The sequence below is a fragment of the Saccostrea echinata genome, unplaced genomic scaffold (assembly GCF_033153115.1).
Source record: "Saccostrea echinata isolate AGI-Se365-2 ecotype Australia unplaced genomic scaffold, CSIRO_AGI_Sech_v1 ptg000001l, whole genome shotgun sequence".
In the NCBI taxonomy this organism is placed as follows: Eukaryota; Metazoa; Mollusca; class Bivalvia; order Ostreida; family Ostreidae; genus Saccostrea; species Saccostrea echinata.
In genome coordinates this window covers 25,506,916-25,530,281 of record NW_026889750.1, presented here as the reverse complement: position 1 = coordinate 25,530,281, position 23,366 = coordinate 25,506,916, and the positions used below count along the sequence as shown (strand labels likewise).

Below are 23,366 nucleotides of genomic sequence, written 5' to 3'. Positions count from 1 at the left end.
GCGGGTCTGACGAGCAAAAAATTAAATTGGTGTGCCCTGGTTTTGATTTTATTCAAATTCCTCGGATAAATGATAAATGAAAGACAGGTTAACTTATTAAACATGAATAAAGTGAATAGTTTTTATCATTGTTATTAAAAATACTAACTTAACATAAAAAAAATAACATGTTTAGTTATATCTTGATACCAATGTCACATCCGTTTCCTTTCCAACCAGGAAACACGTATAAATTCCGTCGTTGACGTCGCATGAAGCGAAAGCGTTCTCGGGCTAGGAACAGTGATACTGACATTGAAATCCATACTTATCATCGTCACATACTGTAAATTAAATTAAATTAAATTTCCGATCCGTTACTAAAAATAGTAGACAAACGAAATGCGTTCTGAATGTAGATTTTTGCCTCAACCTCTTGAAAGTTTCAGTTCATTACCTCGTGAACAATATTTGTTTGCTGTTTCTGTGTATCCATGACAGAATAAAGACATCTGTTTACGCTTGTAGATGGTTCTTGTAAAGATTCTCGAACACAGTCCGATCCTTAATAAATACATCAGAAACGATAACGTTGATTTACGTATCATAATCTATATTGTGTAAGCAAGGCTTGGGCTAATTTTTCCAATAAGTAAATAAATTTTCCAATAAATGAATAAATTTACAAAATTACAGATATATTCATATAATTTCTAGCTTATTTTAACGTAACTTCACTGGATTATAATTTTATTCGAAGAAAAAAAGACTGTCAAGGAAAGAGAAGTTACATCATAAAATTACTCTTATTGGATTTGAAGAAGCACCTTTTTTTCTGTTATACAAACCCGCTATCCAAACCAATTTTTCTTGTACCTCCGTACGTAGTAAGGGCATTCCACCAATTTCTTAGCTCTGAAACTGCAAAGAGACATTAACACGATTGATTAAAGAGTTTCCGAAATTAATTTCACATACTGTTGATTACTTACTTTTCGCGCGTACTTTATATAGCGAAATGGCTCTTTGACGTCAATTGGACGTTGTGGACGGTTGATCAAGAGATTTGAAATGGATTTCAGTAGCATAAAAATAAAAGAGAGTAAATTTATTTCGCGAGTGGTGCTTCTCGCGATATTACGCGATAATTAATTCATTAAGATTTAGGAATCTACAGTAATATAACAAAAAGAATTACAATAAATACGTATACTAGTATTGGTTTGTTTTTATTTTTTTTATCAGTATATATGACAGTCTCTGTACAGGGACTTCCCTGTGTAATGAATCCTGGCATTACGTAACATCAGCATGATAGCCACACAGATAAACACACGAACCAGGTGTCTGAAATCCATTTCTTATAAAACAGGAGGGTACCCTTGCTGTAGGACTAAAAGTTTAAAACTTTATATACAAGATACATTTATTGACTGGGTTCGAGGGCAACATGCATTTTGTCGGACCCAAGAACCAAACTGTGTGCCTGAGGCCGTTAGGCCGAAGGCAAACAGTTTGGTTCGAGGGGTCGACAAAAAGCTTTTTGTTATACCTTTTATTTATTTATTTATTTATTTATGCATGCATGTATCTTTTGCTGGCTTGTATACCAACGAATGCAAATAAGATTTAGCTGATCCCGCCCACGATGTGACTTAAGCGGTCCAATATCTCGTCCACAGCTCCAATATCTCACTCTGCAGTCAAACATCGATTTTTTATGACCGCTCAGTAAAACATTAGAAATATTCTAAGACTTTTTTAGCATAGATTTATATAGGAACTAGTTTTTAAAGGTATAACAATGCTGACTTTAAATATGTTGATGACGTTCCGGAACCAGAAACACTCGATACGGATATTCATGCTAAATACAATGTACGTTAGCTCTCGAGTTACATAAATGGAAAATACAATGATGCGCATATTCATAAATAAATGTGTAGGTTTGTTGAAAAATAAATTGGTATTTTATATTTTCATTTTAAAGAAAAAAAAATGTTCTTAACCCCGCCAATCAGTCAAACATTTAATGGGGTCATTCATCTCAAACTATCAAGTATCATATCATTGAAAAATTTACATATACATGTATATGTATATGAGTATCAATAACAAGAATCAGGACGCATTTGAAATGGGAGGTTCAGGGCAGTTCAAGGAGTGATTGAAATCTTTTCAGCCGTTTTTGTTCACCTGAACCGTACGTTCTCCGTTGTCCATCTTGTCCTCGTTGTTTCAACTTTCTCTTGACTTATGATACTTATGTTGTCCAAACTTCTGAAAATAAATCTTTTGATAAAGTGGAAGTGTACGACGATTTACACTTTTGTCTGCGACCTTTGCTTTTTAGGACTGGAGAGGTAGGAGGGTATTGACCTACATTAAATCCACGCTTTTAAATGTTCGTTATTATTATCTGCATAATCTACAGACATGTGGATTTTTATAGGAAGCCATTTCATATATTTTGCTGTCTTTCACAGAATGTCACTGAATTTTGTTGATAATTTTTTGTTCGTTTGTTTGTTGTTTAACGTCCCTCTCGAGAATTTTTCACTCATATGGAGACGCCACCACTTGCCTGTGGAGGGCTGTAAATTTTTACCTATACTCGGCACTCAGGGCCATTGAGCAGTGAGGGATCTTTTTCGTGCTAACACCTACTGCGACACGGGATCTCGGTTAATACGGTCTCATCTGAAGGACCGGTCTCCACGTCCCACAGTGGATTCGAACCCGCAATGTAAGGATCAATTCCTTACATCGCGACTCTAGAGAAAACACTCTAACCACTGCGCCTCGCGGGCGACGATGTTTTTTGAGATACAGAATTATATAATTTTTAGGTCACCTGGGTCACTCAGGTGACCTATTGCTACCTGTTTTCGTCCGTCGTCCTTCGTCGTCCGTAGTTCGTCGGTTGTAAACTTTTGAACATGTTCAGCTTCTTCTTTGGAACCACTGAATCAATTTCAACCAATTTTGGCATAAAGCATCTATGGGTTAAGGGGACCATAATTGTGAAATTCATAGCCCCTGCCCCCCCTCCCCTCTGGGGCCTGAAGGGTGGGGCTAAATCCATCAAAATTAATGCAATCTTTAAAAATCTTCTTTACTCCTGAATGTCAAGAACTATTGGCATGATTATAGTAAGCATTGAGCCCTCTACCAAAATTGTGACATTCGTGGCCTCAGCTTCAAGGGTTCTGATGCTAGGGCGGGCTCTGTTAAATATTTGGTGAAAATGCAGTATTTATTAAAAAATCTACTCCTTTGCTCCTCGGTATTAAGCAAACAAACTAAATGCCTAGTTATGATGAGCAAGAGTGCCTCTTCCAAAATTGTGAATTTCATTGACCCTGAGTCAGGTGTTCTGATTTAGGACGGGGCTGTATTGTTTATATATTGAAAATGCATTAATCCTTTGAAAATCTTCTCCTCTGCTCCTGTGTATTAAGCAAACAAACTAAATGCATAGTTATGATGAGCAAAGGTGCCTCTTCCAAATTGTGAATTTCATGGCCTCCTGGATCAGGGGTTCTGGTATTAGGGCGGGGTTCGATTGATTATAGTGAAAATGCATTAATTCTTTGATAAATCTTCTCCTCTGCCCCAGAGCATTAAGCAAACAAACTAAATGCAATGATATGAATGTAAATGTATAAATATAAATAAAATTTGCCTCTTCTCTGCTCCTGGATATCTAGGAGGCAAACAGTTCAAAAATGTAATGAGTGAAGCAAATGAGAGTTACTCCCCTTTGCTAAATTGTATTTTTCAAGAAACCCTTGTATATAATTTAATTAACAGGTTATTTGATTGAATGAGAACACAAGAAAGAATGTTATATATATAGAAAATGAATGGTTGGTGTAAATGAGCAAATCATACTCAAAGTCAGATTCTTGACTGCAAAGCATTATAAAAGATTGAAATAAAGATTATTTATGTAGCAAAATAGTAAATTGTACAGACTAAGTGTATACTGTGTTGTCCTGCTTGACAATCGTCGATTTATTGTCAGGTAAAGTCATGGAGACCATAGATTAGTTGGTAAACACCTGCAGGAAGTTGATTTATACTTTATCAAAATGACCAAGTGATCACAGAAAGCCAGGGTGACTAGGGGACATGTAGTTTGTGACAAGTAGCACAAGTAGCAAATATTCCCGTTGTATAGCCAAGTGCATGCGTGGTGAATGCTGGTAACAAGTATTACCAAGTTGTGTGTATACCCAAGAGACAAGTGTTGGTACCAAGTGTTACCCAGTGGCAAGCAGCTAAGTTGTTTGTGTAGCCAAGAAGCATCACCCGAGTAAATATACAGACATGAGAGATTTCTCTGTGTATTTACATGTAATTGCAGCACTAGGCAAGTGACAAAAACATATTTGTATATATTAAATGCGTTACACACTAGGAAAGTGTCCATTGTATTTGTGTATTTTTGCATTCATTATCATCCTTGTAAGACTTGGATAAACCAAGTATGATCCCAAGGAGATCGATCGGGTCTCGCATGTTACAATAAGAAAGGGCATTTTTTTCTCCAGATTTTTGAAATTCTTGGGTAACATAGCTTCATCTTTCTGTTAACTTTGCGTTATACCTCTTTGGATCCTTTACAGTGTTGTATTATACTCAGGTGTTCTGTAAGGCCCATGGGCTTTTTCTTGTTTTAAAAAAATGAAAAACGTCATATTTGAATCAATTTCAATACAGATATTCAACCAGTAACACTGGTATCTTTTTTCTATCTTAATAATTACGAAGTATTCAATGTCCTAGACTACATTTTGTACTCTAAATTACAACAGAGAGTCGACCTAAACATTGGAGAGAAATGTATTTTGTGGACACCTATACTCAGACAAAACTAATGATATTATAACCTTCTTCCAATTTCGTTGATAGAGGAAGTCAGTTTTCATGTCTTGTTATACAAATGTAGTTGCAATTACTGCCCCACTCACTTTGGAAGCTACAATAATTTTAGTTTGTAAGGCATATAAATGTGGTTAAAATTCTAGCCATAATGCTCAGTTCTCAAATAAAATACATTTATTAAACGTATTCTGTGTGCAGTGACCATAAACAATACAGACACTACATTGTACTAATTTATTTCCAAGTAACGGCATTATATTTTTTATAATAAGAAAACTTTTTTCCAACAGATTTCATAAAAATAGGTCTTTTTCACAAATGAAGATTGTATAAATTTAATTGACAACGGGACAACTAAAGAAAGGGCAAACTTCAAAATAGTTTTAAAATAAAAATGCCATATTGCAAGAAACACAGTACTTAGTATGCTGTAAATTTTCAATGCCTGAATCATATTTTGGTTGTGAATGGTTAAAGGTTATAACATCTTTGTGCTGAGTATGGAAATATAACCATCGTCATTAAAAAGTCATAGCTATACATTAGAACATTTAACTTCTTAATTTGTATGACCTTGACCTATACAAACATCTAGAACAATGATAACAGACAGAATAATAACAGACCTTTTAGTCACATGCAACATTTGTGCCAAGTTTGACCTCTTGATGTTCGTCCAATACACAGTGTCTTTTTTTTATCTCATGTTCGCTATCTTCGAAGTTATGTCAAGAATTTCCTTTTTGCATTTACCAGTCAGTTATTTTTATTTATTTATTTATTTTTTTACAATGCAATCTTAAGAAGCCATAACTTTAAAAAAAAATGACAAATTAATCTGAAAATATCAGTTGAACTTGTTCAAATAGTATGTATTTTTCCATTAACTTTATATATATATATATATATATATATATATATATATATATATATATATATATATATATATATATATATATATATACATCAAAGACCATACAAAAATGCGGTTCAATGTAGGAGTTCCATGTTGACTTCACTGTGTCATAATATAAATAATGGATTGATATTTCTTTTGTAAAAAAGTGAATTTTTTTTAGTAAATACTACTGAAATATCTAATATTAAATATATTTAAGGAACAAAACAATTATGTGTGGATTACATACTATTACCAACTACAGTATCATAAGTACTTTACAAAGATACGAAAAATAGAAAATACTTTTATGTTTGCAAAAGCTAATTTTCCCGACAAATGTAAAGGACAATTTCTTTATACAAAAAATTAATTCTTTTCTCAATAAAGTCCGTTATTAAAAAAACAAGTCCGTCATCACAGGAAAGTCATTAGGTACATGTACATGTATATTCAAAAGCTTTATCCCCTTTTTCAAATCAGCAACACTTAAAGGAACAATGTATAAAGGCTACAACCAGTATAATACTTCCAACCCCATTTCTATCATTTGAAGCCCCATCTCTAACAAATGGCTTAGCCGTCGTTGTCACTTTGTTAGTTAGCTTATCGGGTAGATCTTCTAACCAAAACTTAATCCTACTATCGGCGTGCCCTGAGGCAGGTTTGGTGTCTCTGTTCAGGATTATATACCCTCTTGTACCTGGGTTGTAGACTGGCCATCTCTCTAGAGAATTGTCATTAGGGTCACTGTAAAAAGATAACAATAAAAATATTTATTTTTAATTTTAGCAACACAATGGTACGTTACCTATTGCACCGTTTTATTCAAATTCAGAAAACATCCCTATCATCTAAAAACACTAACCCATTTTTGGCAAAATTACTCCAATATGCAATCATTTTGTCAGAAACTGCCAAATAGTCCTGTATTCCATCAGTTGGCGGAGTGTAGTACTGGAATATAAATCCAACATCGTCTGCGTGGCCAGGGCCCTCATACCAACTGGGTAATGAATAATAAGGATACGGATAATCCTCGGTCACAAGGTACTGGAAGGTCCTGGTCTGAACATTCTTTGCGCTGTGAGCATCAAGGACCTTTACTAACGGTACAGTGAAAAGGACATCAGCGACAAAATTCAACATTGCCTTTGCTTGCTTTTCCTGAGATTTTACGTCACGATATTTTTCGCATACAGTCGACCTTATGAGTTGTTGGTTTCCTGGAATTTGGATGAAATCAAGATAAGCAGGGATATAAAAGTTGCAAACGAACTCAGTTGGCATGCCAACTGAAAGGTCAAAGTTAAAATGAGTTTCAATAGCGTCAGTGATGGTATCAAATACCACGGAACCTTCCTGATTCATTACTCCAGAAATCAAATCTAGAGAAGAAAAGAACTTGAATTCTTCAGATGAGGTGTTCTTCAATATATCAGAGGGAAGTTGACGGAACAGCTCATTATCAATATTTGGCACAAAGTCAAGTATTGGGGCTAATTGTAAAGGGTTTCTACTTATAAATGTCAAATAATGCTTTGATATTTCTTCTGCAGATTTGCTACGCATACACCTGATGAATTCCTCACTGCTGCCATTGAGTTTGCATTGAGATAATTTGCCAACCCCTACTGTTCCAGGAAGCGAGTCTCCTGTAGCTATCGGACTAAGAGATGCTCCGCTTTGAGCTATCACTCTATGGAAAAGCCCATGGTTTTGTGGAATTAGAGAAAGAAGTGACACACTGAATCCACCAGCTGACTCACCAAATATAGTAACTGAGTCTGGATTTCCTCCAAAAGATGCAATATTATCTTTAATCCATCGTAAAGCTAAGATTTGGTCCCATATTCCATAGTTTCCTCTAGATGCAGCATCATTTAAACTAAAGAAACCGAAAATCCCCAAACGATAATTCACTGTTACCACAATAACGTCTCCTTTGGTTGCTAAAATGGATCCATCATTTTGAACGGCGGATCCAATTGCGTATCCACCTCCATGAATCCAAACCATCACAGATTTTTTATTTGAGGTAGAAATATTGTTTGGAACATAGATATTAAGTTGTAAACAATCTTCACTATAACTTTTTATGTCTGGATAAACTGCAGGTTGTAAGCAAGCGCTTCCAATATTTGTCGCATTATATATGTTGTCAAATCTACCAAAAGGTATGGGTTTAGCAAATCGAAGGTTGCCAATAGGAGGTTTGGCATATGGAATGTTGTAAAAGACATATACTTTGCTGTTTGGATTTTCTGGAATAATTTTTATTTCTCCTTGTATTTTACCAATTGGAGTTTGAACTATGGTGTCAGATGTAGATGAACTTTCGGTTATTTTTGGAATGCTTTCCACCCAGATATTTATGCGGCTTTTTTCATATTTCACATGTGCTTTTGGATTGTCGTCAAAAGCAAAATATGCCTCCTTTGATGAATCGTAGGTTGGCCACAGAGGAAGCGACGGGTCATTTGGGTCCCTGTGAAAAAAAAGAAGACCTTATAACTAAAAAACAGATGAATATTTGGATAAACAAATAGCATAGAAAAACATATTCATGCAGTGTCACACATAAAAAATGAAAAATTTACCAACTACAATTTTTAATTTTCTAACGCTACCATTCTTCCTTTAACGTTTCTGAAATCTTTTTATAGGAACTTTTAATCAAGTATCAAATGTGTATAATTACCCATGTTTGGCAAAATTTGTCCAGAAAGACATTATGGTTTTGGAGTATTGAATTTCTTCCGGTGCCGTGAGTTGAAAGTATTCAGGAAATATGTAGGCTAAATCATCTGCATGACCAGGAGGATCATACCAAGAAGGGTAATAGTGAGAATATTCGTTTGCCATACCTTGCCTCTCAAAGACATACTGGTAAGATTTAGACTGAATGTTGAAGGTACTATGGGAGTTAAGTTGTACATAGGAAGGCGCTAAAAATGCAAAATCTGTGAATATGTCCAGCATTTTCTTTCCTTGCTCTGTCTGGTTGTTATGGACGGTATACTTATCGCAAATAAACTTTGATACTTGGTTGTTTCCATTAAAATAGTCCGACACGAGTGTTTGAGTAAAATTGTCACACATGAATTCGGTTGAAATACCTAGGGATGCGTTGAAATGGAATTTCTTTTGGACTGCTTCTTGAAGAATCATTCCTGCTAATGTAGATCCTTCAGTCTTCACAGTTCCACTAATCAGGCTAAGAGATGTGAAAAATTTATGCTCTTCAGAGGATGAATTTGAAATAATTTCCTCGGGAGCGATCTTAAACAGGTCTCCATCTAGTCCTGGGGTTAATTCTAGTACCTGGTGTATCGAAGAAGGATCTCTGTAGATGTATGCAGTTGAATAACTTTGCAAGGTATTTGCATCCACATTACGCATACACTCGACATACTTGGAACTGCTCAAAGTTCGGGGACAGCCCGACATGTCTCCAATTGATCTTGTTGCAGGTTCAGAGTCTCCAAATGCCCAGGGAGAAGAGGCCACCCCACTCTGAGATATCACTCGATGAAAGAGACCTTTATTTTCAGGGATCATAGAGAGAAGAGACACACTAAATCCTCCAGCAGACTGCCCAAAAATAGTAACTGATGATGGATCCCCACCAAAAGAGGCAATATTTTGTTGAATCCACTGAAGAGCAAAAATCTGGTCCCACAGTCCATAATTACCTCTTGCCAAAGGATCATTCAGTGTAAAAAATCCAAAAATTCCCAAGCGATAATTGACTGTCACAACAATGACATCGCCATTAACTACAAGATTACTTCCATCATAAATCAATGAAGTACCCACTTCGTACCCGCCTCCATGAATCCAAACCATTACAGACCTTTTTTTCGAAGAGGACAGGCTATTATACGGAGTAAAAACATTTAATTGCAAACAGTCTTCACTCTTTGAGAATCCAGATACATCTGTTTGCAAGCACTCATCTCCTGGTTTGGTGGCATCTCGTATACCAGACCAATTACCAAAAGGTTTTGGTTTTGAAAATCTGAGTTCACCTACTGGAGGAGCAGCATACGGGATATTATAGAATACAGTCACGGGTGTTTCCATCTTTCCATTAACGTATTTCGTTATTCCTTTTACTTGACCTCCTTTTATTTTTACGATAGGGTAAGCTTCATTTAAAATTCGTGGTATTTCCTCATCGAAAACCTTCAAACGTTCCCTTTTGTATTCCACGTTGGGCTTAAATTCTTCCCCCATGCGTAAGTAGCTACGATCAGCAGTATTATACGATGGCCAGTGTGGCAATTCAGGATCATTAGGGTCCCTACAATAAATAACATAAATTTAATTTGAGGGACAATAGGATGTAAACAAAATTGATATAGAAAAATGATCTTTATTTCGAGAAAAAATTCTTTACCTTTAATATGCGAAAATGTCAAAAAGAGATTTTTCAAAGATTTTGCAAGTGCTGTTTCTGCAGGGTCATATTTTATATTTTAATAAAAATGATTACCCTGATTTTGCAAAATTTGTCCAATATTTTAACAAAGTCGAGGCAAAAGATTCTTGTTTTCCAGATAGATCATAGAAAGGAAACTGATAAATAAGTTCATCTGCATGGCCAGGACCAATGTACCAAGGTGGAGGCGAAACTAACGTAAGTGATGGTCCATCTAACTCAAACACATAGTGAAAAGTGTTTGATTGAACATTGCTTTGACTGTGTGACTGAATACTTTCAAATGCTGGGTAAGTAAAGAACACATCTGTAAAAAGATCCACCATTTGACGACTCTGCTCGGAAACATTATTCTTCACTTGATATTCGTTGCAAATTTCCTTGGAGACGAATGAATTGTTTCTGAAGAAATCTACCGAAATAGAAGGAATGAATATGTTACAAAACTGATCGGATGTAATGCCTGTGGTTAAATTGAATTGATGTTGCTTCTGAAATGATTCAGTCATTGTTACCAAAATCACATTTCCGTCTGATTTAACTGTTCCAGTCATGAAATCCAAGGAAGAGAAAAATTTATATTCTTCCGTTGAAAAATTCTTCATTAGATATGTGGGTGGAGCTTTGATCAATTCTTCATCAATGACAGGACCAATTTCTGATACAAAAGAAATTACCTCCTTCTTTCTATAAATATATCCAAGACTTCTATACAATAACGTGTTTGCATCACTGTTTCTCATGCAATTGACAAATTCAGACGTTAGAAGAGCTTTAGAACAACCCATAAGTTCTCCAATTGCATATGAAGCTTCCGTAGCGTTTGTTATGGCCCATGGTGCTGCCATGGTACCACTCTGAGCAATTACGCGGTGAAATCTATTTTTATTTTGTGGAATTAAAGCAAGAAGAGAAACACTTGCTGCTCCAGCAGATTCTCCAAATATTGTAACAGAGGAGGAATCCCCTCCAAAAGAGTCTATATTCTGGTGAACCCACTCTAATGCCAGCATCTGATCCCAAAGACCATAGTTTCCTAATGCCTCCATTTCACCTAGTGAGAAAAATCCAAAAACGCCAAGTCTATATTGAATGGTAACCACAATAACATCTCCTTGTAAGGCAAGAACGCTTGAATCATAGAGATGAGCTGATCCTCCGACAAATCCACCACCGTGTATCCAAACCATAACAGGTTTTTTTGCTGACACAGAAACGTTATTTGGTACAAAGACATTGAGGTACAAACAGTCTTCAGAAGTTTCTATTCCAGGAATTTGAGACCTAGGATCAACCTGCATACATTGGTTTCCAAAGTTCGTAGCATTTAGAGTTCCATTCCAACTTCCGTAGGGCACAGGCTTTACAAAACGGAGTTCACCTACTGGAGGTTTTGCAAAAGGAATATTGTAAAATTTCAAGACTTTTTTATGCTTATCGTTATCCACATAAGTTATTTTACCAGTCATGGAGCCCAGTTTTGTCGGAATTGTGATTGTTCCTGTAGGTGTTGTATCCATCAAACGAGGTATATCTTGTTCCCAAAATTGCATGTCACGTTCTTTGTATTTCATAGCTGTAAATTGGTTTGCATTAATTGCCAAATAAGCTTGTTTCTGATTGTCATAAACTGTCCAGTCTGGAAGGGAGGGGTCGTTTGGATTTCTGTAAATAGGGAAAACATTATATAGTAACAAAAATCCTCCATAAATACTTGGTACATATGTTCGAATTACCTTTAATTCCTAGCATAAGTCGCAAATGTTTAATGAAAGTTGAAGAAGTAGATTCACAATATCACAAAAACATAAAACGCACAAATGATGTCCTAAATATTATCATGCAAATAGTTTGATTACTAAATCTCAAAAAGTAAATAAGATTTAAATATTTTGTGCTATCGGAAAATGATCTTCAGAGCTCCGTAATGATTGATTGATTGATTGTGTGTTGTTTTACGTCTCATTCGAGAATTTTTTACTCATATAGAGACGTGTCGCAAGCGTGGCGCAGTGGTTAGAGCGTCTGCTCTAGAGTCGCGGAGTAAGGAGTTGATCCTTACGTCGCGGGTTCGAATCCCACTGTGGGACGTGGAGACCGGCCCTTCGGATGAGACCGTATAAACCGAGGTCCCGTGTCGCAGTAGGTGCTGGCACGAAAAAGATCCCTCACTACTCAATGGCCGTAAGTGCCGAGTATGGGACAAAATTTGCAGCTCTTCACCGGCAAATGGTTCACTATGAGTGAAAAATTCTCCAGAGGGATGTTAAACAACAATCAATCAATCAATCAATCAAATAGAGATGTCACCATATACCGGTGAAGGACTTCAAATTTAGACCTTTACTCGGCACTCAATGCCGTTGAGCAGTGGGGGTTCTTTATCGTGCCAACGCCTACCGTGACACGGGGCCTCGGTTTTTAAGGTCTCATCCGAAAGACCCACAACTTTCACTCCAAAGTGCCGAGCGATTGGCGAAGGACCAGTTGTTATCTTTTTTTATCGACTTAGGTCAGTCGCTGCCGTGATTCGAACACACGACCTTCCGATCAGGAAGCGAGTGCTCTACCGACTGAGCTACCCTGACGGTTAGCTCCGTAATGATAACAAACATTTGACTTTAAATAGAGATAATAAAATTATATATACATCGAAGTTTTCAAATCTTTGTTCTCATAGAAAATCTCTTTCTTATAGAAAGAGATGTAGAATAGAATGTTAATATCTTAATTCAATTTCTTACTGTTGATTAGCTAGAGTCATAAATAAATGATATCTGGCATAAATAAAACTTTGGTATAATGATTATTTCCTAAATTATCACCTTCAATCACGCATTTCAATACTGTATATCCGTTTTCTTCGCGTGTTTGAAATTTTGCAAAAAAGAGTAGATTTGTTTTTATTTTGCTTAAGTTATTTTTGACGATTTAAAACAAAAATCTTTAAAGGTGCTTAGACACAGATTTGAAGTTAATGTTTACTCAAATTTTCTGTATAATTTCATGACTTATATGTTGCTATAGTATTTCATACGAAAATTTGATAAAAATCTTATTTTATCTGGAATTTATTGAAACTTCGAATTTCTGGACGCGTTTGATAGACACATCCTTGCACTTTCACAAATTTTAACTTTATCCTTATTACTTTAGAAAAGTAGCAATTTTGTTGTTTATTAATGAAAAATATTAAAACTATAATGCAGAAATTTCAGAGTAGAAATGTAGAAAGCCTCTCACCAGTATTGTCAGTCCGTGCTCAGTGGTGTGTGCAGAGTTTTACAATTGAACACACCCGGTGAAACGTAAACATTAACAACTACAGAGCTCGTGCCCTGTTTACAAAAACAGTTTACGTTTCACGGGTGTATTCAATTTGTTAAACTCTGTACACAACTACACAACACTGAGCACGGGCTGTCAATATTTAAGTGAGTGGGTTTTGCTTTCGCCCATTTTTACTCTGAATTTTCTGGATTATTGATGTAATATTATTCATTTATACACAACAAAATTGCTACTTTTCTTAAGTATTAAGGATAAAGTTAAAAATTGTGAAGGTGCAAGGATGTGTTAATCAAACGCCTCCCGAAATTCGTAGTTTCAATAATTTCCAGATAAAATAAGTTTTTAATTTTATTTTCGTGTGAAATGCTATAGCAACATATAAGTTGTGATATTATACAGAAAATTTGAGAAAATATAAACTTCAAATCTGTGTTTATGCACCTTTAAAAAATGGTTATGTTTTTATGGTACACAATAACCGACATAATATCTGCGTGTTTTTTTCTTGCGAATTAAAAATGATGAAAAAATGCGAAAAAGAGATCATCGCGAAAAAAAAAACGGATCTAAGAAAGATAGAAAACAAATGACCGTACAAATATAAATATAAATTTCATAATTGTCTCATAGTACGCATTCATTGTTTTAAATCTTTCTTTAAATTTAGCATGCTTGAATGTAAATACTCTATGCACTTGAATTAAAATTCAGCTGTTTCATTGCAAAATGTTTCCTGCAAGTCACTTTAAATTTAAAGCATCATTACGTGAGACTGTCTGCTCACAAAAGTTTCATCCTCGCGTATATTTGTATTATATGTCTATTTACAACATTTAAAAAAATCGGATTTTTTTTCTCAATTAATAATCTTCAAAATAAGGGTTGCAAAAGTTTGGTGATCTACAGTAATTAGATAAAACATACCCTCTTTTAGCAAAATTTGTCCAGTATCGCATCACTGCAGCTGAAACAGATTTTCCTTGTCCACTGAGGGGATAAAAAGGGAATATTAAACCCAATTCATCTGCATGACCAGGTCCGATGTACCAAACAGGAGGAGAAGAAAATAAAAACGACTGCACGTCTAACTCAAATACATAATGAAAAGTGCTTGACTGGATGTTGTTTTGACTGTGTGAGCTAAGACTTTCAAATGCTGGGTAGGCAAAGAACACATCTGTAAAAAAATTCACCATTTGCCGACTTTGCTCGGAAACATTGTTTTTCACCTGGTATTTGTTGCAAATTTCCTTGGAAACGAGTGAATTGTTTTTAAACAGATCTTCCGAAATAGGAGAAACGAATATGCTACAAAATTGATCGGTTGAAATACCCGTGGTTACATTGATTCCGTAGTGTCTCTGAAATGCTTCAGTCATTACAAGCAAATATACATTTCCGTCTGATTTGACTGTTCCAGTCATGAAATCCAAGGAAGAGAAAAATTTATATTCTTCCGATGAAAAAGTCTTCATTAGATATGTGGGTGAAGCTTTGATCAATTCCCCATCGACTACAGGACCAATTTCTGGAACATAATTAATAAAATTTGGATTCCTATTACTATATCCCAGACTTCTGTATAAAAGGGTGTTTGCATCACTGTTTCTCATGCATTTGACAAATTCAGACGTTAGAAGAGCTTTAGAACAACCCATAAGTTCTCCAATTGCATATGAAGCTTCGGTAGCGTTTGTTATGGCCCATGGTGCTGCCATGGTACCACTCTGAGCGATCACTCGGTGAAATCTATTTTTGTTTTGTGGAATCAAAGCAAGAAGAGAAACACTTGCTCCTCCAGCCGATTCTCCAAATATTGTAACAGAGGAGGGATCCCCTCCAAAAGATTCAATATTCTGCTGAACCCACTCCAATGCTAGCATCTGATCCCAAAGACCATAATTCCCTAATGCTCCATTTTTACCAAGTGAAAAAAATCCAAATATACCAAGTCTATATTGAATTGTTACCACAATAACATCTCCTTGTAAAGCAAGAGTACTTGAATCGTACGCATAAGCTGATCCTATAACAAATCCACCACCGTGTATCCATACCATGACAGGCTTCTTTACAGATCCTGACACGTTATTTGGTGCATAGATATTTAGGTACAAACAATCCTCAGTGGATTCTACTCCAGGAATTTGAGACATTGGATCGTATTGCATACACTGGTTTCCAATTTCTGTAGCATTAAGAGTACCAGTCCAACTTCCATAGGGCACAGGCTTGGCAAAACGGAGTTCACCTACTGGAGGTTTGGCAAAAGGAATATTGTAAAATGTTAACACTTTTTTACGGTAATCTTCATCCAGGTAATTTATTTTACCAGTCATAGGACCCAGTTTGGTCTGAATCGTGACTGTTCCTGTAGGTGCTGATTCCATCAATTGAGGTATGTCTTGGTCCCATAACTGCATGCGATGTTCTTTATATTTCATTGCTGTCAATTGGTTTGCATCGATTACCAAGTATCCTTTTTTCTGATTGTCATACGCTGACCAGTCTGGGAGGGAAGGACCATTTGGGTCTCTTAAAAAAACATTTTCACCAATTAACATCTTCATATGTGCACGTACAGAATCATAATCTTCAACTCATCTTAAATTTTTATCCTCACCACACGTACATGTATAAAAAAAACTGACTTGCAATAACCATGAAATAATATAATTTAACTTGAGGCTATCCTTAATAAGATAATATATTAACTATTATTTTTGCCAAAATGATTTTGTGAATGATTACACTACCACTAACAACATCAGCAATTTTTAATTATTTCGAAACTTTAAGCAAAGGTCACAACGCTTACTAGAGTCAACTTGGCCCTGATATTCTTCAGTTGATTTTTAAAGACTTGTTCCCCTCTTTATTCCCTTGAAAAATTATTATTCCGTATTTCGGCCCACCATTTCCCAAACGCTCTGATGACAAATTTGAATCGCACCACATCGGGTTGCTTCAATTTGATAATGATTATATGACCTTGTCGATCTGAAGAAATGAATTCTACAGATTTTTAACCCTGTATACATGCATAATGATAAAATTTAATTGCATTATTTAACCCCATCATAACCCCATGGTTCATAATTTGAAAAAAAGATCCACAGTACTTAATTCCTTATTCCATAAAATCTGAAGCAATATTGTGGCCTAATCCTACCCTAGAGGCCACAATTTGAACAAATTTGAATATGCACTATTTGATGATGCTTGCAAATGGATATGCTGTTTTGTGGTGGTTGTTAAATAACTGATTTAAATTAGAATGTGTATATTATTTTCATTCATTTTTTTCTCTCGGTTATATTCACTCATTCACGGCATTCATTTTGTTCTAATTTTACTTTATGTTGACTTTGTTCAGCGTTTACATTTAACCTAAAACCCTTATTTGTATAATGTATCCTTTCAGGTAGACTATCAGATAATGATTATAAATTAATGAGTTATTCCATTTTTTTCTAGTTACATTAATTTCTATTTGTCAGTGTAGTTCATCGCAAATCTTGCTTGAAAGTATACGTGTCACTACGACCGAAATAGTGATGCGTTGAGTGACGACACTATTGAATCTGAGTGAAATACAATTGAATCTGACTGACATAGAAAACGGGCAAAAAATTGTGCTTACTGAACTAAGTATTTTCTTTTGGTGAATAAATGGGACAATGCAATACCTTATTAAATGATTGTGAGTGTAGGTAAACTGTAAAATGGTCTTGCAAATAAAACATGTGCCATGACTGGCAAGAGTTGACTTAATACACGTACCCTGGGGCATATTTCTGCGATTGAAAAACACAGCCGTGTTTCTCTCGTTTTCTTCTTCAGTACATCAATAAAATTAAACGTACTTAGATTCGCTGAATATTGTTTAATTATTTATTTTTAACATGTAAGTATATATGATATTTATTATTTTATATTGAATATATAAATAATATTCGCCGTTACAGTAAAAATTGCACTAAAACCCCCCCACAAAATTCCGATTTTTCTGGTCGCTTGTTTATTGCCATGACGGCCGTTAAAATGGGTATGCAGTACGTTGTGTGTTTGTTTGTTTGTTGTTTAACGTCCCTCTCGAGAATTTTTCACTCATATGGAGACGCCACCACTTGCCGGTGGAGGGCTGCAAATTTTGACCTATACTCGGCACTCAGGGTCATTGAACAGTGAGGGATCTTTTGTGTGCCAACACCTACTGAGATACGGGACCTCGGTTTATACAGTCTCATCCGAAGGACCGGTCCCCACGTCCCACAGTGGATTCGAACCCGCGACGTAAGGATCTGCTCCTTACTCCGCGACTCTAGAGCAAACGCTCTAACCACTGCGCCACGCGGATCACTGTATGTTGTAGCAAACACACGTTTGAAACATGATATTGTTGTGGCAATAAAACAGTAAACTTTTGAATAATTCCGATGTTTCCCGTTGTGTTTACCAGCTTTAAATATGTTATTTTTTTCAATAACAAGTGCTCCGGTGTCAGTTGGGTATGCTTTACAATAATACCCGAGTTTTCAATTTGCTGGGGTGTCCTACCCAGTGTAATAGTTCACTTTTTTACAATCACTAGGGACCATAAAGAAAACATTTTTAGTGCGCCAAAAGAGTCGCACAGATTATTCTATTTAACGAACACCGAAAATGGAAAATGCCGTCAATTTATTGCAGAGGAAATCGACAGTAATTCGGTTGTATTGTATACTTTCAAGCGAAATTTGCGATAATTGTATTCAGGATATTCAAGAGCTTTATGAGATTGTTTAGAATCTTACATTGCATATAAGGTTTATTAGACCAAATATATAAAGAGAAATTTACTGGGTTCAATAAACTGGTATATTATAGAATATGATTATGCATTCCATATTCAATTAATATTTAGAAATGGGAATCTAGTAATCATTGGAAATATATAATCAGGAATATAAATATATGCGACTTTAAAATTATTTTAAATATTGAGATGTAAATAAACACGACCTAAATTAACTATGTGTCAAAAATGTGTGTCAGTTTTTACTATCCTAGTATGTGTTTTCTCTATGTTTGTGTACATGTTCATATATTGTAATTATTGTAGAGTTGAAACATTCCGAATATATTCCTTTGAGAGATATATTCCATAACAACATGTCAGTTTTTACTATCCTAGTATGTGTTTTCTCTATGTTTATGTACATGTTTATATATTGTAATTATTGTAGAGTTGAAACATTCCAAATATATTCCTTTGAGAGATATATTCCATAACAATACTGTGGATCAACACCCTCTTACCATCTTTTTATTTATATTAATCAGTAGCTGGTTTTAAGAAGAAATTTTAAAAATTTTCCGCATACATACGTTGTAAACTTTGATCCCTTACTAGATTTCTGGTCTAAGCCTACGCTAGGGCCCTCAATAGAACAAAATTGAATCTGTTCCACTTGAGGATGCTTTTATATTTGTTGGGGTGAATTCTTGGAATTTTTGAAGAAAAATAAAGTTTAATAATGTAAAACTTTGATCCCTTATTGTGAACTAATCCTATCAACAGGGGTCATGATTTGAACAAACTTGAGTATGAACTATATGATAGTGCTCTCATATTAGCATTACTAATTGGACTTTTGCGAGAAGCGCTGACTTTTACAAACGACGACTTACTTTTACACTAGGGCATTATACGGAAGCTCTTTTGCAATATAAACATTAAGCTCAAGAGTTAATTAAACGATGATAATGGGCCATTTCAAAGCAAATATTACGTTGTCTAGGAAGGGATCGGCATCCAATCTACCCTCAACCCCCTCCATTACCACATTGACCAATTCTTGCTTAGATTTTCTTCCGATATGTTTTTTTCCTTATTTCATTCCTTCAGAAAAATTAGATTGAAAGAAGGTACTAACCTCACGAAAAAGGTAATTTAAGGTATGTAATTCTGCCTCTCATCATCTCTTGCATTGATTGCATACTGGTAAATCATGTTAGTGCCCCTACCACCATACCTATAACCACTAATAGGGTTTTCTTGTCTATTATCAGTTCCGTGCCTCCGTACACAAGGCAGGTTTAAATGTCAAAGTAAGCCATCGACTGTAAAAGTCAGTGCTTCTCGCAAAAGTCCAATTAGAGCACTAATATTGTTCTTAAGAAATAGAATTTTTACCATATATTCCCATGTAAAACATTGACCCCTTTAATGGCTTATCCTATCCTCAGGACCATATTTTAAAACAAATTCGAATTTACATTACTTTAAAATACTCACATATTAATATGTCTAAGCATGACTAGCTGTTCAAGGGAAGGTTTTTCAAGGACGCACGCAACGTAATTCTGAATTTCTTATTCTTATTTCATGTATATTTAACAGTGTTTTCAATAAGAGCCGGTGTAAAGACGAATAATGACCCCCGTAGAATTATGACCGGGGGGTCATCGAAAAATGACTCCCTAGCCGTAGAAAAATTTAATTTTTTGTAGAAAAAGAACCCTAGGGGTCATTTTTTTATATGTGCAACCTATAAGAAATTGACCCCCGTTGAAAAATGACCCACATCGCAACAGATTGATACAAAGTTCTAAAGAGATGATTGATGCCAAGGTTTGGATTCTCTTGCGTTTTTTCTGATTACATGTAATACTAGACGAACACGCAGTTAAAATTTGTGTAAAAACATTGCATATGTTTCTTTAGTCCTATTGTGTTAGCCCAAGATTAAAATTGCACAATAGATACGTTACAGTGGCTATTGGTAAAAGGGAAGTCAGGACGATATATTGTTGTCGCCAGACCTATTATATTGTCTGAACATTTTCTCGGACATGACTTTGATAAACTTAAAAATAATGAAACGTTTCAGAAATGACGATCGTCAAAGGTTACTCTAGATGTTCATTAAACATTTTGATTTTTGAAACTGACCACCGTTGTCATGGGGAAAAATTGTCAACTAATATTTTCACGGTTGGTTTGTTAAATCTTTGTGAAACTTCACAAATGCGTTTACATTTACATGTAAGATTTTTAAAACTGTTTCCATTGCCGTGGAAACGATTGGACAAACTTTTTCTCACAACGAACGAGTGAATTAACGCGCAGAGGTACAAAACTTTCGTTACAGGATCATTTATGGATCATTGTGTATTTCTATTGTATGATAATGCGCAGCATTGGTATTTATTGCCATTTAGTAATATCACCTATTCGAATAGGTGATATCACCTGTTTGAAAAGGTGATATCATTCATTCAAATGGAATAGTTGATATAATCTATTCGAATAGGTTATATCACTTATTCGAAAAGGTGATATCACTTTCTGAATTGGTGATATATATATATCACCTATTAGAAATGAATAGCTGATATCACCTATTGGAATAAGTGATATCAACTTTTTGAGTTGAATAGGTGATATCACCTATTCGAATAGGTGATATCACCTATTCGAATTGGTGATATCACCTTTTTTGCTTTGAATTGGTTATATCACGAATTTGAATTAGTTAAATGACTTATCTGCGTTTTTATAACATTAAAAATGAATGCGAAAAACAAGACAATCTAGCTTCAATGCAAAGTAAAGGATGAACTTTCAAAACTCCTTCAAAAAGCAGTTTTATTTCCTTAGCAGTTATTCAAATTGATGAAATTGATTTCATTGCTCTTGCACAAACTTTTACAAAAAGATAATAAAGTTTCTATTGACTTACTGCACTAAATTTGAGACATACCCTCTAGTATGTCGGCATTGCATTGATCAAATAAACTGCATATTCTCTGTAAGATCATTTATTTGGAACAAAGAGGCTAGGAGAGGGGACACTGTTTTTAAGTTACAATGTATATAAAAAAAAGACCATAAAATAACCTGTTTGCATATAAAAAACTAGATTTCTATTGACCATAAGCAAATTCGGGTTGCCCTTTTCCCCTGCGTTATAGTCCAAGGTATTTAAAACGCAATTTGTTTTCAATTCCTGTGAAGTTATATAAATTTCACTTGCAGTCAGATTTGCTATATTTTTCTCTGTTATAATTATCTGAGTGAAAAGAGACTGAACTTTTTGCTTCCTGTATAGAGTAAATGAATGCACTTTAATCTTGGGAGCAGCTGTTATTTTATACTTAATTTGAATACCGGTAGGTGGTATTACCTATTCAAGAAGGGGATATCACAAATTCAAAAGCTAAAAAGGTGATATCACACATTCGAATAGGTGATATAACTTAATGGCGGTAAATACCAAAACGGTCCCTCATACTATTGCTTGCAATAGCATACATTCTAGTCTTGATCTTTTTTATCATTTGTTTCATATTTCGATATTTTACTGATTATATACGTTATGGCCAATTAACAAACGGGTTGACTTTAGATTGATTGATTGTATGTTGTTTAACGTCCAATTCGAGAATTTTTCACTCATATAGAGACGTCACCATATACCGGTGAAGGGCCTCAAATTTAGACCTTTATTCGGCACTCAGGGCCACTGAGCAGTGAGGGGTCTTTATCGTGCTAACGCCTGCCGTGACACGGAGCCTCGGTTTTTAAGGTCTCATCCGAAGGACATGCAACTTTCACTTCGAACAGTTGCTACCTATTTTTTATCGACTCAGGTCAGTCCCAGCCGAGATTCGAACTCACGACGAGCGCTTTACCGACTGAGCTACCGTGACGGCGGTTACTTTAGAAGTCTCTAAAAAAGTAATTCTTCTTATTTTAAAAATTGTAAGGCACTTTCGCTATATGTCCGAAAATTACATGTATGTACACTATTTAAATCATTGGCTTAAAAAGGCATTCGGACGCAACTTAATTAAAAGGTAGATAGACATTGTAAACATCTCTCTCTCTCTCTCTCTCTCTCTCTGGACTCTTAGTATAAGTCTCTCTCTCTCTCTCTGGACTCTGGATAGTATAAGCGAAAGTAAAAAAAAAAGTTTGTTTTTTTTAAACAATAATACATAAGTCAATCAGAATTAAAGCATTTCCACATAAGGTACATTGTCAATTTACCATAAAAGACATTTGAAAGATTAAATGAGAACAACAGATCATCGCTATATCTTCAATTTACCTCAGGTGAGCATTTTGATCAATGGCCCTCTTGATTCATTAGTTCTTAATTTTTTTAATCCAAAAAAAAATATATTTCTGATCAAATCTACCAGGGGTCATTATTCTACGGGGGTCATTTTTCTTCACGTAGGATATGCAGATTTTAAGGGTGATGCCACTTTTTCTACGGGCGAAAGGGTCATTTTTCTACGTCGAATAATGACCGGGGGTCATTTTTCTACGTCGAATAATGACCGGGAGTCATTTTTCGACGTCGGAAAATGACCCCGGGTCATAATTCTACGGGGGTCATTATTCGTCTTTACACCGGCTATGAAGTTTCCGTCATTGGGATTTTACCAGGGCTGGTAAGCGAAATCCGTAGATTATATCGCGATTATCTACATGATCTAGAGTAACTTCCCTTGAGTGCGCTCTTTTTCAAGGAAGTTTGATTGATCCAATACGTACTACAACAACTGAGCAAAGCTACAGCTACAACTTGCGAGAGTAAAGTTTAAAGAATACATTTTTAATGAATAATTTCAACCTCATAAAATTCACAACTCAACTATCGCGATTTAACTTTAGCTTTACAGGATATGATCAAGATTATTGAGTATTTGGCCCTTCATTGACACAAGTGTCAGGTATCTACGGCCTAAAATTTCGAACAGAAAACTTACAGAATTTCCTTAAACTGAAAAAAGTACAAATTTGTATTCTCATTTATTTGTGTTAGATCTCTTGAAATACAGAAACAGTATTACTTTTCACGTTTAAGA

The 23,366-nt window shown here is 35.3% G+C and overlaps 2 protein-coding genes across 2 annotated transcripts; both read right to left on the bottom strand.

Moving 5' to 3' along the window:
• Nucleotides 1–5,996: 5,996 nt before the first annotated feature.
• On the bottom strand, nucleotides 5,997–11,644 carry LOC133187934 (uncharacterized). The gene is made up of 4 exons (XM_061323333.1): nucleotides 10,266–11,644; nucleotides 8,469–10,073; nucleotides 6,636–8,255; nucleotides 5,997–6,517 (listed from the first exon to the last, which is right to left on the bottom strand). The coding sequence occupies exons 1-4, from the start codon at nucleotides 11,510–11,512 to the stop codon at nucleotides 6,247–6,249; spliced, it is 4,743 nt and encodes a 1,580-aa protein (XP_061179317.1). The 5' UTR covers nucleotides 11,513–11,644; the 3' UTR covers nucleotides 5,997–6,246.
• Nucleotides 11,539–16,027, bottom strand: LOC133196192 (carboxylesterase 1C-like). The gene is made up of 3 exons (XM_061332114.1): nucleotides 14,427–16,027; nucleotides 11,674–11,876; nucleotides 11,539–11,555 (listed from the first exon to the last, which is right to left on the bottom strand). The coding sequence occupies exons 1-3, from the start codon at nucleotides 15,944–15,946 to the stop codon at nucleotides 11,539–11,541; spliced, it is 1,740 nt and encodes a 579-aa protein (XP_061188098.1). The 5' UTR covers nucleotides 15,947–16,027.
• Nucleotides 16,028–23,366: the final 7,339 nt, after the last annotated feature.